Genomic DNA, 18,787 nt, shown 5'->3' with positions numbered 1-18,787 from the left:
GGCAGGAAATGAATGAGAAGACACCCCCATAGAACGCAGGATGAAAAACATTCCCCAGATGAGAGGACTCCCCTCCCTCCCTCCCTCCCTCCCTCCCTCCCTCCCTCCCTCCCTCCCTCCCTCCCTCCCTCCCTCCCTCCCTCCCTCCCTCCCTCCCTCCCTCCCTCCCTCCCTCTGGCTCTCTCTCTCAGGCTCTCTCTCTCATCATCATTTATCTCTTTATCTTTCTCTTTCTATCTATCCTTGCCCGTTTCTATCTCTGTCTTTCTCCACCCTATCTCTCTTTCTTTCTATCTCCTCTCAACCCCACCTCTCCCCCTCTCTGTTGATCCCAGTCTCTGTGTCTCCTTCTCCTTCACTTGGGGGCCCACTGACACACGCCTGAAAGGGATTAACATCCATTTAATTGCCAGTTTAACAAACTCAACAAAACGAAGGATATGGCTCTATGGCAACGAGCTAGGACCTGGCAGGGGAAGTTAACTGATCTGGACAAGAGGAAGTGAAGGTTTATACGCTTCTCTAAATCAGAAACGTGTAAGTGCCCCTAGAGACCAAGTTTAGTAACTCAGGTGTTGGTCATCCAAGGTCACAACTGCTTATGAATCTATCGTAAGGACCTGATGGATGAGATTAAGTTAAGGTTGTTGGGGTTTAATCCACTTTCTAAAACTGGTTGTTCCCATCCTTGATTGTGATTGGCTATATCGCGTTCCATGCCGTTGTAAAATCCAGCATAACCTCACAGGTTGTCCTCATAACATTCTTTCCGCTTCGCGTCGTGCCTAACTACTCCCCTTACCTGTTCTAAAATCAGCGTAAACCACGGCCTCTTGGGGCTTATTGCTTAATTTAAACTGTTCTCTCCAGTTCTGTTCAAATGCTGTTTCTGAGTATCTTAGGCTTTCTGCCTAAAGAAACAGAGGGATTGCACTTCATATGCCGTACACAACACAATCATCTATAGATCTATGTAACATAGACAATAACTTCTACATGTATGTAACACAGACAGTAACCTATAGATCTACATAACACAGACAGTATCCTATAGATCACCGTGACAGACAGTAACCTATAGATCTATGTAATAGAGACAATAACCTCTACATGTATGTAACATAAAAAGTAACCTATTTATATATGTAACATAGACATGAACTTATAAATCTAAGAAGCATAGAAAATAACCTACATATATATATGTAACACAGACAGTAATCTTTACATGTATGCAGCATAACCAGGGATACACTGTACGCGCTAAAGGGAAAGGGCTTCTACTCTCCTCTCCTGCCGCGTGGTCATGTGATGTCATCGAGACACCTGATTGGCTCTTGCCTGGGCTACCTTGGAGTGCGTTGGGCGCCCCAGTGCCTGGCAGATGAAGTCCCCAGCCTCGATCACCTTGGACAGATCCACGCCCTGCCAGGGGAGACAAGCTCAGTGACACCAGAGACACCTTCCAGAGCTGGGCCTTTAGCATGCTGAAGCAGCTCTGTGTCTCCAGCAGGGGGAGCACCTGCAGCACAAACGGCTGGGAAGCAAGAGAGGCTGTCCATACAAAGACTAGACAAGAATATAAGAAATTACACCAAAACTCTAACCGACAGATGAAAGGTCACCAAACAAGACCAGATTAGACTACTCTTTTAGGGAGGAAGAGAGGAGAGCAGAGGAGGGGGGAGAGGAGATGAAAGGAGAAGGGAGTTGAGGAAAGGGGAAGGAAAGGGAGGAGAGGACCTGAGAGCAGAGGAGAGGAGAAGTGAGGAGAGAGAGAAGCAGCACTCACGGTCTCTATCCCCATGCCTTGCAGCATGTACAGGACATCTTCCGTTGGCACGTTTCCAGAGGCTCCCAGGGCGTAGGGGCAGCCTCCCAGCCCTGCCACCGATGAGTCCACCACACACACCCCCATCTGCCAGGACATGCAGAACACACACTCAGCACTCACTAGGGCACGCACACACACACACACCCCAAGCTGCCAGGACATGCAGAACACACACTCAGCACTCACTAGGGCACGCACACACACACACACCCCAAGCTGCCAGGACATGCAGAACACACACTCAGCACTCACTAGGGCACGCAGGGACAGTGTCTCTCACACACACACATTTAGACTGTATACATGTATTCGGGGACACACACACACTTACTGTACATGCACACACAGTCTATGCCATGGCCAACGGCATGGCACACAAACGCAAATGAACGTTCACACACACACATTCCAGGTAGAGGAACAATGTCCCTTGTTCAGGGGGCTGTGGTGTGTGGGTATGTGGGCAGGGAGAGGGGGGCTTGCTAGGCCTGTGGTGGAGCTCAACATCTGGCTGGAGGAGCTGTGGGCGTATTTTTCAGGGAGAGGCGGAGGGGTGGAGAGGGGTTGGAAGGAGGGGTGGAGAGGGGTTGGGAGGAGGGGTGGAGGGGGGTGGGTGGAGGGGGGAAGATGAGGGGGAGAGGAGGAGGAGAGAGAAGGAGAGGGAGAGGGGAGAGGAGGGGGAGTGAAGGGGGAGGAGATGAGGGAGACTGGGAAGGGGACATCTCTTAGTCCTGCTGACTCATCCTGGCTGACAGCTCTAACCTGGACCTGCATACTTGTGGCCTTCTTCATAATAAAGACTGTTCATGTTTCCTGGTCCTCGTGGTTACAGGAGGGAGTTTCAACCACAACCTTGTCATCCTGGTTCACTGGCTGCCTGGTATTCTGCCTCTTATGTGTCACTCATACACAACATTGTATAGCTCTCGGTAACAATTAGTCTTGTTTCCTTTGGTACAATCATCAAACACACACACATATAGGCCTGGGCAGATGTTTACCAACACAAGCCAGCACACACAGGCTTGGGCACACACACCCATAAGCATACGCACCCATAAGCAAACGCCAACGCAAACACTCTCACACACACACATGCATCCATTGCTTAAAGGACCATGAGATATACATAAGCGATTCTCTGCATTCTTAAGGTGCCCTCTCAAGGAAATATCCCTGGCGTGCCACATGGTTCTGTGGGATACTCTGTGTGTCAGCCTCCTCTACCCAGTCTGGACTCCATATGAGAGGTAATGATGCGTTGAGGCTGGTTCCCCTGCCTTTCTGTTGGACTGCACAACCAAACAAGACGGATACATTTACCACGCACGAGGCCCGGGACCTGACGCATGAGGCCCGGGACCTCACGCACGAGGCCCAGGACCTGACACACGAGGCCCGGGACCTGACGTACGAGGCCCAGGACCTGACGCACGAGGCTCGGGACCTGACACACGAGGCCCGGGACCTGACGCACGAGGCCCAGGACCTGACACACGAGGCCCAGGACCTGACGTACGAGGCCCAAGACCTGACGCACGAGGCCCAGGACCTGACGCACGAGGCCCAGGACCTGACACACGAGGCCCAGGACCTGACGTACGAGGCCCAGGACCTGACGCACGAGGCCCGGGACATGACGCACGAGGCCCAGGACCTGATGTACGAGGCCCGGGACATGACGCACGAGGCCCAGGACCTGACGCACGAGGCCCGGGACCTGACGCACGAGGCCCAGGACCTGACGCACGAGGTCCGGGACCTGACGCACGAGGCGCGGGACCTGACGCACGAGGCCCGGGACCTGACGCACGAGGCCCAGGACCTCTGCGTTCAGCCCGCCACCGGTGACCTCATCAAACCGTGAGGAAGAACCCATTGTGTTGGGACAGTTTGAAACTCCCTTGTATAGGGCTCCTGTCATCAGCGACCACAAGTAGAACTGCACCAGCAGGCACCTGATGAAGACCTGGCTGCCACGCAGGTGGACAAGCTCCGGTGAACTCTGACTCCTGAAACTCTAACAGACTCTGACTCCTGAAGCTCGAACAGACTCTGACTCCTGAAGCTCTAACACTCTGACTCCTGAAGCTCTAACACTCTGACTCCTGAAGCTCTAACAGACTCTGACTCCTGAAGCTCTAACAGACTCTGACTCATGAAGCTCTAACACTTTGACTCCTGAAGCTCTAAGAGACTCTGACTCCTGAAGCTCTAACAGACTCTGACTCCTGAAGCTCAGACTCTGACTCCTGAAGCTCTAACAGACTCTGACTCCTGAACTCGAACAGACCCTGAATCCTGAAGCTCTAACACTCTGACTCCTCCTGAAGTTCTAACACTCTGACTCCTCCTGAAGCTCTAACAGACTCTGACTCCTGAAGCTCTAACAGACTGACTCCTCCTGAAGCTCTAACAGACTCTGACTCCTCCTGAAGCTCTAACAGACTCTGACTCCTCCTGCAGCTATAACACTCTGACTCCTGAAGCTCTAACAGACCCTGACTCCTGAAGCTCTAACAGACCCTGACTCCTGAAGCTCTAACAGACTCTGACTCCTCCTGAAGCTCTAACACTTTGACTCCTGAAGCTCTAACACTCTGACTCCTGAAGCTCTAACACTTTGACTCCTGAAGCTCTAACACTTTGACTCCTGAAGTTCTAACACTCTGACTCCTGAGCATAGGTCACTGATCATAACAACGAGGTAGTCCCAAACATTGCAAGCAGCCAAAACATGAAGCATACATTGTGAACAAACTAAACAAGTGCCAAATGGAAGACCCATAAGAGCATGCAGCTATACAAGTTACAAATCAAAACAACATGAACCACAAAAAGTGCAAGACTGTACCTGTAGAAGAACAATCAACAGTAAAACAGTCTAACAGACCTTGACTCCTGAAGCTCTAACACTCTGACTCCTCCTGCCTCTCCCTGGGAGGGCTCTGACTGTGTAGTCAATTGACCATAGCTTTTGATAACTGTAACGTTTTCCACCTGTCTTCTGGACATTTTCCTACTTCTTGGCAGACACAGATTGTCAGGGGACCCAACAGTGCTCGAAAGTAAATGCACCTCTCAAGACCATCAGCGATCAGGTAGGACAGCAGGCACACCAAGACCAGTTTAGACGCACTTGATTTCACTTCCCCAGCACACGCTCGTTTTGATGTAAACCAAATGCAACTTCAATTCCCAGACTTATTATATCAATATCTTTTATCAATGTCAGACTTTTCCTGCAGGTTTGTCCTGAACAATGGTCCTAATTGGTGGCTGGTCTCTGAAGGCTGGCTGTGTTTCGTCCAGAGAGAGTCAGTCTGTGCAGCCTATAATTGCTGTTTACGTTGGCAGGGGGTGTGATCCACTGTGGTGTGCAGCATGCACGAGATTTCCAGGCTTTGGTTTAGGCCAGAGCAGGATATTGTAGCAGGCAGAGTTTCTCTGTTGTGTAAACATAGAGTAGTCATCTAGCGTGCTACTCTGGGGTTTAGCTGCTAACTGCAAAGGCGGGTAGGCGGGTGGGGGTATTCGGCATACGGTTTCATCAGGGAACAAAGGACAGCAGAATGTCCGACCTCCCCAAAGCACAGCCGCCCGACCTCCGTTCCTCTGGAATCCCTCCACACGGTCACTGCCGGAGATCTCTATCTCGCCGCGCAGGGATTGGTGGTCAGAAGCTGAAAAATTGCCGGTGTTCAATTAGCCTCATGCTGCCCGGGAACCAGATGTGAGCTTGCCGTTCCAGAGGCGGCTTCAGCCAGCCGTGGAGGGATAAATACAATGGCATTCCTGAGGCAGCGGAGACAGGCGGTCTGGTCGCTCTGCATCTCAGAAGCACATGATGCAGGGACACGGAGGCCCGTTGACATGCTCTGACGACGGGCACACACGCTGCCTTCTCTCTCTCTCTCTCTCTCTCTCTCTCTCTCTCTCTCTCTCTCTCTCTCTCTCTCTCCGTGGCCGTGCGTCACAGACAGTAGGTTGGGAGAGAGGTTGAAAGAAAAGAGATAGGGAGAGGAAGAAAAAGAGAGAGATCGAGAAATTGAAACAGAGAGAAAGAAAGAAAGACAGACAGACAGACAGACAGAGACAGACATAGAGCATGAAAGTAATGGAGAAAGAGAGATAGAGGGAGTGAAAAAGAAAGAAACTGAAAAAAAATATAGATAGATGATAGATGATAGATAGATGATAAATAGATAATAGAAGAAGGAAAGAAAGAAAAAAGAAAGGAAGAAAGACAAAGAAAGAAAGAAAGAAAGAGGAGGGTAAAGGGGGCACCATGTACAGTATGTGTGGTAAAGGGGGCACCATGCACAGTATGTGTGGTAAAGGGTGCACCATGCACAGTATGTGTGGTAAAGGGGGCACAATGTACAGTATGTGTGGTAAAGGGGGCACCATGTACAGTATGTGTGGTAAAGGGGGCACCATGTACAGTATGTGTGGTAAAGGGGGCACCATGTACAGTATGTGTTCATTGATTTGAAGCAGTTCTGTTTCCTCACCCACAGCCTTGATATTTCACTGTATAAACCGAGGAACTGAAAGACATTGTTTCAGAGGTGAGGCTAACTCACGCGGCTGACAGTGCTCTAACCGACATCAGCCTGCTGCAGCCATACATCCAGCAGCCCTGGGTTAGGGTAGGGGTGCCAATCCAAACAGCCTTTCCTGATATTTCATGGTGAAGAAAGGGAGCCAGCCTGAAGTTATGAATGGGATTACTGACATGTGAAAACGGAGAGGGATTTCAACTGAGGCGACCTTCAAGCTGAAGCCCTGGTTTTGTTTGAGTCCGTGACTGGAAATCCAATGGTGACCATGACAACACTGACAGAATATTCAGGGTTGGTGCGGAGGTCTGCGGATCAACCACAAAGTCAATGAGTTGAATGTTTATTCAATATCATACATCGTTTTAATGCCAATAAAGAATTACTGGCGGACCTTTTTCGCCAACAGCTTTACGCAGCTTCAGCGCAACACACAGAGCTATTCACCGTTACAGAACACTAGAGATCACCCCGTGCCTGGAGTATCCAGGCAGGTCAGGGCAGGGTAACCACCAGAAGACATTACAATGACTTTCTGTTGCTCCACAACTACAACCCTGTCCTCTTGTCAAAAGCCCACCAGATTCCTGTCTGGATCAGCTGGTTCGTATGAGTCTAACAGGAGTTAGTCCGTTGTGTCCGAACGATCCAGACTTCACATTTGACATGCATGGAGGTGCTGAATGCTCCCAGCTCTAAGATCCTTGTCCTGTTGACAGTGCCGATGTCAAACGGTGCCGAGCAGAAACTAGGATTGAGGAGGAACTAGACCTAAATGGTTTGAGAAGAGATTAGGATTGTGGAGAGATGAATGTAGAACGAGAGAGCAGGCTGCGACGAGAAACTTGAAAATTGAGGAGAAATGAAGCTTAGCACAAGTTCAGTCAGGCAAGATCGAACTCTGCCTGCTCGGGCCTTACACCGTTATGTCTCACTACTCACTCCCCCCGCCACGCACACTCTCTCCTTTCCCTCCACCTCAATGCCTGGGCTGTGTGTCTGGGTTTCAGTGTTCGACGAGGACGCTCACTTCTATCAATTAGCACAGTGACGAGCCTCCCCTGCTAGCCTATCATCCTGCTGCCGTGCCTTGAAATACGTTTCTCTCCCTGTGTAGTTTGTCCATGTTAGCACGGTGAGCGACCCTCCACCTCCCCGTCGCCGCCCGGTAGCTTCTTATCCTGCTTCCTCGACTCGTCTGGCTGGTTCGTCTGGCTGGTTCGTCTGGCTGGTTCGTCTGGCTGGGTCGTCTGCTGCCGCCAGTGCCTAGATTCCGGCGGGGGGGGGGATTTCATCTTCGGCTACTGGGCTGTAAAACCCATCGATCATTGATTTCCCCGTGGGGTCTAAGTGCCAAACACCTGTTGTTAAGTCCATCATCTTTTGTCAAATAAATATCACGTCATTCATCCCAGGTCTCTCCTGATTTAAACTAATTTGAGGAGAGACTAGAAAACTGGGCAGAGACCGAGATCCCCTCGTCCCGTAGCTCAGCCCTTCAGCTGACATCAGAAAACACAAAAACATTGGCGTCAGATTATCAATGTTTCTCAAGGCAGGCCTGTGAAATCCAAGTCAGGACGTTCTCATAGTGAGGCCACGCCAAAGGTGGGCTGGTAACAAAGACCTTCCTGAGATCCAGAGAGCAGGAGGGACAAAGAGCAGGAATGTCTTCCGGGGGAACAAAGAGAGTGGTGACTCGGGGCCAGCAGGGTGAGCGAAAATTCATTTCTCTCCCAGTTGGAGGTGGTGATGCTGAGCACTTGCAGTCTCAGTAATGAAAAGCCAAGATAAAATCTTTCATTTCCACTCAAGTTTGTTGAGTTGCGGGGAGGACAAATGGCAGGCTAAATGTCTGTGCTGCTATTATTTTCGGTGGTGTCTTCAGGGCAGCTGTGATGAATCTATCTCTAACGTGATCCACCCAGAGGAATGCGTCTCTTGTCCTGCTTCCCCTCACTCCTGTCAGAAGGGCCTAAAATCAGCCTCTCAGGAGGAGGAGCTGCGAGGAAGCTCCTTGATGCTCAGAGAGAGGAGATGAACACACAATCCCCTCGAAAAGGAAAGGGAAAGGAACATTTCAACGTAAAACCATGGATTGGTCCCGAATGTTGTGTGTAACAAGTTTGATTTTCCAGATTTGGAGACCCTGAATTCTCTGCATTGAAACTTTCAAATCTAACTGTTGTCTTATTTTTTCTGTCCACAAAATGACTGTTTCTAGTTAAGTGGATGACTGTTTCTGGTCTGGAAGACTGTTTGTGATTAACTCACTCATCCCGTCTCGGAGGAGTATGCTAAACTTGACCGTGACTCCTGTCTTACTTTGTTCATGGATGAATGTCTCAGTTACAGAGCTACAACTGCACATTGGCCCTCCTCTCTTCTCCTCTCCTCTTCTCCTCTCCTCTTCTCCTCTTCTCCTCTCCTCTCCCCACACCTTCCCACCCCACCCCTCTGCTTCATTCCTTTACTGTCCTCTCCCCTCCCCATCCCTCTCCACACCTCCCCCCTCCCCTCTTCTGCTCTCCCTTGCCCTCCCTTCCTCTCTTTTCTTCTCCTCTCCTCTCCTCATTTCTCTCCTCTCCCCACCTCTCCTCTCCCCCCCCCCCCCCCTTCTCCTCTCTTCTTGCCATGTGGTGAGTCTGGCCTGTGATGGGATCATTTTCTCTCTGGCTTTAAGCGCAGCATTGTCAGGTAGTTCAGCAGCATGTTGACAGACGAGTCCACAGCCCCTCTGGGCTCCTCTCTGTGACTGTCTTTGTCAAGGCCAGGACAACGTCATGAGAAACAGACACCCAATAGGTAAGCCTTTGTGTGGACCCCTCTCATCTTCTGACCCACCCAGCCCCCCTGGAGGATCTCACTCCACCCCCCCCCCCACCCCCCCACGCCCACCTGCTCTTCCTCCACCTCAAATCCCCTACCCCTTCACCTCCTCTGACTCCTCCTTCTCCCCTTCCTCTTACATCTCCCCTTCCACCACCTACCCCTTCACCTCCTCTGACTCCTCCTGCTCCTCTTACATCTCCCCTTCCACCACCTACTTCTCCTCTACTTTCTCTGTCTGCTCCAGAATCTAGGGAAACAAATGCCCCTTGCCCACCCCCACCCCACCCCCTGACCCCACCCCCTGACCCCACACCCACCATCCCCACCAGAGAACTGATTCATCTGCTTTTCTTCTCTATACCACCTGCCTGCCTGCCTGTCTCTCTGTCTCTCTGTCTGACAGTGAGACTCTCAGGTTTTCGCTTCACCGCTAACCCTAGAGGTGGTGACAAACACACTGGAGGAGGGGCGGTTCCAGGAAGCTCTTGTAACAGGTTAATTTGATTTTGCGGCCCAGATAGGGCTTCATTAATGAGGCGTGACGGGGTCTTTTCTCCTGGCTGGGCGAGGTGTGCTGGGGTGTGAGGCCCGGGAGGACCTATCTGATGTTCATTAAGATTCAGGGACTTTTCATGTGGACAGTTGTTGTGTTCTTTTCCTTTGTGGGGTCCCCAGATTAGCTTCCACATGAGAGATCCCCCCCGCGCCGGGCGGACGGATGCTGCCTGGCTGCATGTCACTGCCCTGGTGTAACCTACACCTTTGTTTTTGCTCCCTTCAAATGTCTTCTCGGAGAGGGAAAAAATGCGTTCTTACTACTCGCAGGGTCACAGTACACAGGGGCATTGTGACTCGTTCAGATTGACGTTATGACTATGACTTTGGGGTCCCTGTTGGAGAGAATCGAGATCATTGTTGAACCAGTTATTTTGTGAACTGAATATTATAAAATGTTTTGCACCAGTTGACATTGTTTTGCTTTAACTTCATGTCATTCTGACCTTATTAGCTTTTTAAGTTTAATCTAGTGTAATGTAACTCGTATTCAAGTTGTATAGGCAAAGTCCTACACTGAAGTTGCACTTAAGATTAAGATGTTTTTTTTGTTGCACTGATCTATACAATATTGTAGTTGAGATTTTCTGCTGTACTTTCAACATGCACTTGTTACAACATGTTTGTCACTTTTGTTAAAAGCTAACGAATAAAGTGTAACGGTAAACACAAAGTACATATCCCAGTTCCTTTCTGATGCGCAGGGACCACGAGTCAGTGAGGTTTCATGAAGTGAACTCTTCAGTCATACAGCATTCATATCATTAGCAGTTAGCATCCAGCCTACAACTAAGCTACATCTCTTAGCATTTAGCATACAGCATTCATCTCATTAGCAGTTAGCATCCACCCTACAACTAAGCTACATCTCTTAGCATTCAGCATACAGCATTCATCTCATTAGCAGTTAGCATCCAGCCTACAACTAAGTGACATGTCTTAGCATTTAGCATACAGCATTCATCTCATTAGCAGTTAGCATCCACCCTACAACTAAGTTACATCTCTTAGCAATTAGCATATAGCATTCATCTCATTGGCAGTTAGAATCCAGCCTACATCATTCATCTCATTAGTAGTTAGCATCCAGTCGACAGCTACATCTCATTTACAGTTAACATTCAGGCTAGCTCCCCAGGTTGTACCTGCAGCGCTGTGAGGATGTTAGCTAGGGCTTGACCGTAGGTGTCATGGCAGTGGACGGCCAGGGCGGAGCTGGGCACCTCCCGGAGAACACTCGTCAACATCGTCCTCATGGAGCCAGGGGTTCCCACGCCGATGGTGTCTCCCAGGGATACCTCATAGCAACCAAGCTCATACAGCCTCCTGGCCACCTGCACACACACACACACGCACACACACACACACAACACTACACTGATACACTTCACTGATACTGTGCACTTAAATGTATGAAGGAATGGATGGATGTGTTTGCGAATCAACACATTAATGAAAGAATGAATGAATGAATGAATGAATGGAAGGAAGGAAGGATGCAGTTGGATTTGTGAGTGCATGAATGAATAATTGCATGGATGGCTGAATGAGTGAGTAAAAAAAAGACTTGAGTTAAATCTGCCTGTCTGAATTGAAGGCTTTTTAAAGGGGTAATTGATTGCAGAACCAAATGTACCTTGTCACAGTTGAATAACGACAGTTCAGTGGGTAAAATGGACATATAGTGAACCTCAAAGTCCATTGACACCTCTTCCCCATGCAAATCTCACAATAACATTTTTGCTGTAAAACTAGCTTTTGAGAAAGAAAAGGCTCCACCTTTTTTGGCTCTGGTCTGTACCTTTGTCACACCCCAAAATTTGCTTCTCCCTGCTCTGTGCACTTCCACAGAATTACAAAGAAGATTGTTTTTCTAGCATATTGAAAATGGACTTCAGTGGTAAATGCAGTGTTTAATTCAAATAAATAACCTGTGTTGTCACGTACATCTATAATTCAAGATGCATGTTTGTCCAGATCTATTTTTCAGCAAGATGGCTAGAGCTAACTGAATCTGAGTTGAAACACGATAGTTTGTTTGCTAAGCTGTTAGTGCTAACGTTACCCACCTAAGTCAATCCCGTTTGCTTCGACAACAGAAGTGGAAACAACTAACGTAATCATTTCAAATGATATTTCGTTAATCTGTTGAAAACAATGTTATGAAGACACAATAGATTTAGTTGTACGCTTTTATTTCAAGTCTCCACCTTTGATGTTTCAGTGTGTGCTGTTGGCCGTGTTGTGTCTTTGCTCCTCAGCTTAACTTGTTGTAAACCAACCAATCAGCGCGCAGCTCATCTATATATTCATGAGCATACCATTAAAGGGAGAAAACCTCATTTAATTCTGTGGCTATTTCACAGGAACAGGCCTCATAGAACAGAACCCGGGCCATTTTCAGCCCAACCAATGTTTCATACCCTATTCGGAGACCTTAAGGAACAGTGTGAAATACCCCCCAAACCCAGTCAATCGCCCCTTTAATGACCTGTTTGACCATGATATGTAATGGCGGCAGCTGCACCTCTTCTTCCAGGCTAGTCAAGAGAGCTTTGCTTGTTCGTACTCACCTCAGTGACTTTAGAGGGCTCCACGCTTCCCTCGTATGGACACCCCAGGGCACAGGACACGTATCTGGAAGAACGGAGTAACCACCAGAAAACATTAGCTACAATGACTTTCTGTTGCTCCACATCGACAACCCTGTCCTCTTGTCAAAAGCCCACCAGATTCCTGTCTGGATCAGCTGGTTTGTATGAGTCTAACAGGAGTTAGTCCGTTGTGTCAGAACGATGTAGACTTCACATTTGACATGCACGGAGGTGCTGAATGCTCCCAGCTCTAAGATCCTTGTCCTGTTGACAGTGCCGATGAGAAACGGTGCAGCTGGGTGAACGTCAAACAATATGACCTTTCCATATGTGTAGTGAGGAAATGTAAACCGTCTGAAACACAGTAGCGCATGTGAAAAATAGAAAACCTTCCTCCAGGGGCCTCGAGTCGTTACGGGATACTTCAGTTCGCCACCAGCGGTTCCACTAGAGTCGAGTTGGACCCGTGGGGAAAAAGAGTTCTACATCGTCAGCTCGTACAGCGGTACTTAAGTCACATTCGCCAGAACGGCTGTGTCAGAGTAATAATGCGTTTCCACAGCGACGCCGATTTGTTTGGCTGTAGATTTACCAGGAGCTACTGTTCAACGTCTCTCACATCCTGTTTGGTTCTATACTGTACCTCTGGGCGCTCCGCGGTCGGCGTAGCAACACGTAGAATGACCCGCAACTGCACATCTGGATCTTTGCTCATGCATGTGTTATTTCTGGAATAATCCAACCCTGAGAAAGTTCTCCTTTTTAAAACAAACTTTCAGTTATTATCTGATTGGTTGAATACAGTATCTTGCTCAGGCTCGGGGTTTTTATCAGTGAGGGAAAATCAGGCGTTGGGTCACTAACACGTGGAGATGAAAGCCGACATTTTTGGACACGGGAACACACCTGTTCCAATATCCAAACTTATCTTTAGTATGCCGCAGCCAGAAAAAATATAGGTAGGATGTTCCAAGACATACCTATAGCCTACGCCCAAAATAACAGGAAGTCTACTTTAGGTAGCAGTTTGAAAGCCAACCTGTTTCTCTGTGGATTCGGACCCCCAACCCTTGGTGCAGTTGAAGAGGCAGTGTTCACCAACACAACAGCAGACCGACCTGACCCTGCTTGTGTCAGTTCAACATGGAGTTTTAGGATGAGCTAGTATGTCCCACTCAAATGCATAATGCATGCAATCGTATAGTTTGTGCTTAACAACAGCAGCTGCACGACCTAGTAAAAGTAACAAGTATGTGATTTGGAATGTAGTCCAAGCATGTTGCAGCTAGCAGAAAGAGGACTGTCTGGATTTCAGTGGTGTCCGTTGGGCTTTTCAGTCCCTTAAAAGCTCTGTTGCATTTGACTAAAGTCCTTCTTCAGCCTACTGACAGCCAACATCAGAGAGGGTGTTGACTGCCAGCCAGGTTATGGGAAAGCTCGTCACACCAGTGTCGTTTGCACACAACCTCAGCCACACGTCCAAGGTCAAAGGTTAGCCAGCCCGGTAGCAGACCTACCCTCGCACGGGGATCTGCTTCTGCTTGGCAGCGCTGAGGACTTCTTCAAACCTCTGCATGCTCTCCTCGATGGAACAGTTGATGTTCCTCCTGCTGAAGGTCTCCGAGGCCGAACCAAACACGGCCACCTCCGTCGCCCCTGCTGCAACCTACAGGATGGGAGGGTAAATGCATGAGTGAAACACAAGGGAACACTGGCTCATCAAGGCTCTGATGGTATGGATGACGATACAGTAGTACGCTGACCGGAGTTCTAAGGATGTCAAAATATCCTTTTAAGCTACATGCACATCTATGGAAATGGGCTGCATTCCTCTCTCCTCCCCTAGTCCTAGCAAATACAGGCAGTAGGGGAGGTATTGATGACGTGAATGATGAAGAAACGTCACTTAGATAATGATACATGGATAGCAAGTAGATGCTTACGGCGTCCTGGAAACCTCGCATGTTTGGCGTCAGCACCGGATACCGAACGTGACGAGCTCTGTGGATCCCTCGAAGGACCTCGCTGTGGTCCGCCATCTCAATCACAGGAAAACCAAACGGTGTTTACACAGCGTCGCTCATGGAGACAAGGTGGCCTCGAGTGTCCATCACTGAGAGGCTTTCACATGGAGACCTCATATTCAGCAGATATCAACTCAAGAAATACTGCCACGTTCTCACGTCATACGTCTCCATTTTCAACTCTGCAAACATGACCTCGTCAACTTTGATCCGTTTCATGAGGTGAGCGGCAGTATGTTTTACGGCGGTGAATGAAATAGCATGCTTGGAAAACAAAACGGAGAGAATAAATATGTCCAGGCTTTTCCACCCTGAACATCTGCATGTCCAACAGAAGAGCTGGTTGTTCTGGAGCAGGGTCCCTCTCCGTGGCCCTGTGGCAGGGACCAATGAGATCCTCCTAAATCACTCAGCGCACTCTGCAGACGCACAAAACAAGATTTATTACCTGGGGCACCCACTTTGAAGACACAAAGCTGGTGGCCTCAATCGCGGTCAGGCCTGTTTGAGACAGCTTGTCTATCAGCTGGATTTTGACTCCTGTCGGAACGATTTCCTGGAAAACAAGGAAATGGAGAAGGAGGTGCAGGGTTTCGATTCGACAGGAGAGGGGAGGCGGGAGGGAGGGAGGAGTGGACATCTGGAAGGTTCTGCTGTGGCCGCCCAGTCTCCGCAATCAGAGTAATTTACTGCACTCACCTGCTGGGTCAGCTTCTTCAAAACATATTTCTTACAATTACAATGTGTGGCTCTCAGATTTGTGATCTGTCAGCATGTTGATCCTCTACTGCTACAGCAGACTGGCGGTATGGAAATGATAAAGTTGTGACTTATACTTGTACCGAGGGAATAGCACGTGAGCCATATGGTGAGATGGTGTCATGTCTTGCAGAGATTTCAAGTTCACTTTGTGTTCATTTGGTCAATACGTTATTTGAGTGGAAAATGTGAAACATATGCCCAAGGTCCAATCATTTTGAAAAAAGGAATCCATATGTTTGAGACAATCTCAGTATTCTTTTCCTTCCATTCCAAAACGATATAGAAAAAAGCATGATGGTTATGTAACACAACAGAATTCACCACTGCTGCCTTGCTAAGTGTCTCATGATGGTGGCCATGAGGGTGTTACGTTTACCTTCTCATTTTGAAGGCCGTCTCTGGGACCCACTTCGACAATTTTCACAAACTCTGGAAACTCTTGACTTGAGGCGCTCTGCACATGAAACAACATCACACCGTCATTCAATAAATCCCCCTTATCCCTCCCATCACTCTTCCCTCGTGTGAGACTGCGTGACAGCCTGGTGCTTGTCTCAGTCAGTGTCTCCAGTCTCAGGTCACTGCTCAGGGCTGGAGGAGCTGTCCCAGTTGGTGTCTCCAGTCTCAGGTCACTGCTCAGGACTGGAGGAGCTGTCTCAGTCAGTGTCTCCAGTCTCAGGTCACTGCTCAGGGCTGGAGGAGCTGTCTCAGTCAGTGTCTCCAGTCTCAGGTCACTGCTCAGGACTGGATGGGCTGTCTCGTCTGACACCAGGGTCTCACTACAGCGTTATTTCAGGACAGGACAGTGGACATTTTCCAAATGTTTGTGCCTGATACCGATAGGCTACTGTGCTGGAGTTCTGAAACCGCTGTTCTCAGTTAAAAAAAGAAAAATGCTAGTCTGGATCAAATACTAAGGAATACATATAATATTACGTACAAAAGTGCTGTACGGTAGTTTTGCCCAGTAAAGTCAAATTTGCACTAAACTCTAAACTCTCCAAGCTGATTGGTGTTGGACTGGAGACAGTGCAGGCCACGGCATGGAGCCTGACTGCAGCTCGTCAGCCCACAGGGAGGACGACAGGACCCAGGACTGATTTGCGGTATTGCACTCAGCACAATCTGCTTTCATTACCATCCATGCTGCTGTTACTATAACGACGAGGGGCCTCAGTCAACCGTCACGCTGAATTTACTTGATATAAATACAGATATTAGAAAGCCTTAACATCGAAGATGAGTACGGCGTCGAACAACAGTATTTTTCACATCGAGAGGGTTACATAAGTTGAGTAGCACAGTGAGAATCTCTCTCGGCCGTGCGTCTTCCTCTCCCCTCGCCACCCCTCAGCCTCTCTGTTATCATGTGTTTGAGCATGTGCCCGCCCTCCTCCCTCCACACACACGCACACACACACACACACAGACCTGGTCCAGCAGCCAGCGCGGCAGCCAGGGGTGATCGTGGAGGAGCTGCTGGTAGCTCAGACAGTGCTTCACCGTAGCGGGGACGTTCCCCATCCAGGAGCCGGCCGCTGCCCCTTACCCTGCCCGGCCGGCCGCTCTGCTCCCCGCTGGATGAAGATCCACACAGCCGATCGCTAGCTGCACTGTGTGGAGAGAGGAACACCAGAGATGGGGAGGCGATCAATAGAGCTGGATGGAGGAGAGAGGGCGAGACGGAGGTAGATAGAGAGAGAGCGAGAGGAAGAAAGAAGGAAAGAGGGCAAAAAAAGAGAGGAGAGCGGTAGAGACAGCGAAAGAGAGAGAGAGAGAGAGAGAGAGAGAGAGATAGAGAGAGAGAGAGAGAGAGAGAGAGAGAGAGAGGGGAGGGGGGAGAGCCTGACACAATCACATTAGAGCTTGGGTGACTGCATGAGGCAGGGAGTGACTCGGCAGTTACCATGGCAGCAGCATCCCAGGCATGATGGGATGGAAACCGGGCCGAGCAAGAGAAAGTGTGACAGAAAGAGAGAGAGGGTGGGGAGGGAGGGAGGGTAGAGGATAGTAGGGCAGAAATGGAAAGAGAGAGCAGAACCGGGGGAGGGGTAATTAGAAAGATGGAGAGGGATTGAGGGGCTATGCGAAAGAGAGAGCCAGGAGAGGGGGAGACACAGGGGGAGTGGGGAGGGGAAAGATGAAGCACTCTGGAGAATGAAGTGTGTGACAGAGAGAGAGAGAGAGAGAGAGAGAGAGAGAGAGAGAGAGAGAGAGAGAGAGACATCTAGACTTCAATAGTTGGGAAAAGCACCCAATGGAGACTCTACATGCCGATTTCTGTCGAAACATATTACAAATATCCAAAGAAAACCCTGACAAACGCATGTCATGCAGAATAAGGCCGATTCCCTTTAACGTTAGAAATCCAGAAAAGATCATTATAATTTTACACCCATTTGAAATCCAGTCCTGAGAAAACCCTCCAGTCTAAATCCCTTGCAGTCCATGAAGGTAACCCTGAGAGGACCCCCCTGTGCCAGCTGGTTATGAGACTAACAAACCAGCTACCGCCCGGCACACCTCCTTCCCCTTCACTAACACCAAACAGAATTAAACTAATCACAACAGAAAGCAACAACTCCTTCCTAGAACACTGGGAAAAAGAAACCAAGACACAAAACAAATTACACTGCTATCGGGGCCTAAACAGAAACGATGAAATGGCTGAATATCTATATATTGGCAAGGACATAAAACCGAGACAGCTGCTCACTAAATACAGAATGAGTGACCACACCCTTGCAATCGAAAAAGGAAGACATAAAACAACATGGTTACCTAAAGAGGACAGAATCTGTGGGAACTGTACATCAGGGGGATTTAAAACAGCAAAACATTTCCTACTTGAATGTTACAAATATAAAAGTATAAGAGATCAATATCTGGAAAAATGTTACCAGTTAATTGAATACAGAAAAAAGCATTCTGAACTGAACTGAGAGAGAGAGAGAGAGAGAGAGAGAGAGAGAGAGAGAGAAAGAGAGACAGAGGGCCCTATCTTGCACCCAGCTTAATTGACTTTGTCAACGACGCAAGTATCATTCCTATTTTGCACTCGACGCAAAGCGGACTTTTCCCTCCACAGACGCACGTTGGTAAATGAGGGAATGACTTCGCTCTCCCGGAGGCGGTTCAGCGAAAAAGGAGGCGTGTTCCGGCACAAACGTTCCCTGGTGCGATTTTGCAGTTTCAGAAAAACAATTCCACCACAGTCCAGGAAAAATGTAGTCTAAAGTCATGGCAATGGCGCGTTATCCAGATGCTATTTTAAGGGCACAAGCCTGGCCCGGCGCACTGCTGGCGAGGCCAGGGTCTTCTTCCTGCGAAGCTACGTTACATTGTTTTGATTTATTGTATGGCTGTGTTACAATTATTTCATGTCAATGATTAAAAAGATATGAATGAGCAGCATGAGTGGGCAACTTAGTGCGATGAGAAAACGACTCTGCCTTTCCCATACAATATCACTTCTCTGTCTTTTACGGCCCTGACGAGAACTGTTACCCACTCCTGGCGTGCGCCTGGCAAATCTGCTGTTATAATAGCAATCCGCCATGTAACAAGCGCGCCTGCTCTTAAAGGGAATGTGAGATGACGCTCTGATTGCTATGATGCACGTTA

General features: G+C 48.9%; 1 protein-coding gene across 1 annotated transcript; it reads right to left on the bottom strand.

Moving 5' to 3' along the window:
* Positions 1-303: 303 nt before the first annotated feature.
* Positions 304-16,885, bottom strand: hmgcll1 (3-hydroxymethyl-3-methylglutaryl-CoA lyase-like 1). The gene is made up of 9 exons (XM_047029470.1): positions 16,581-16,885; positions 15,540-15,606; positions 14,850-14,957; positions 14,321-14,416; positions 13,895-14,043; positions 12,357-12,420; positions 10,929-11,117; positions 1,793-1,918; positions 304-1,425 (listed from the first exon to the last, which is right to left on the bottom strand). Exons 1-9 carry the CDS (start codon positions 16,685-16,687, stop codon positions 1,315-1,317), a joined length of 1,017 nt encoding a protein of 338 aa, XP_046885426.1. The 5' UTR covers positions 16,688-16,885; the 3' UTR covers positions 304-1,314.
* Positions 16,886-18,787: the final 1,902 nt, after the last annotated feature.

Source organism: Hypomesus transpacificus, chromosome 11 (assembly GCF_021917145.1).
Source record: "Hypomesus transpacificus isolate Combined female chromosome 11, fHypTra1, whole genome shotgun sequence".
Classification (NCBI taxonomy): Eukaryota; Metazoa; Chordata; class Actinopteri; order Osmeriformes; family Osmeridae; genus Hypomesus; species Hypomesus transpacificus.
The sequence above is the reverse complement of the archived record's forward strand: the minus strand, read 5'-3'. Positions and strand labels throughout refer to the sequence as shown.

What these genes read in the sequence shown, in the direction of transcription:
- hmgcll1 (XM_047029470.1), bottom strand. Translation starts at nt 16,687, where the DNA reads ATGGGGAACGTCCCCGCTACGGTGAAGCACTGTCTGAGCTACCAGCAG. An exon ending in TGCGAGGTTTCCAGGACGCC is followed by an intron (nt 14,044 to 14,320) that starts GTAAGCATCTAC and finishes CCCATCCTGTAG; the next exon opens with GTTGCAGCAGGGGCGACGGA. An exon ending in AAGGCATGGGGATAGAGACC is followed by an intron (nt 1,426 to 1,792) that starts GTGAGTGCTGCT and finishes CTCCCCTGGCAG; the next exon opens with GGCGTGGATCTGTCCAAGGT.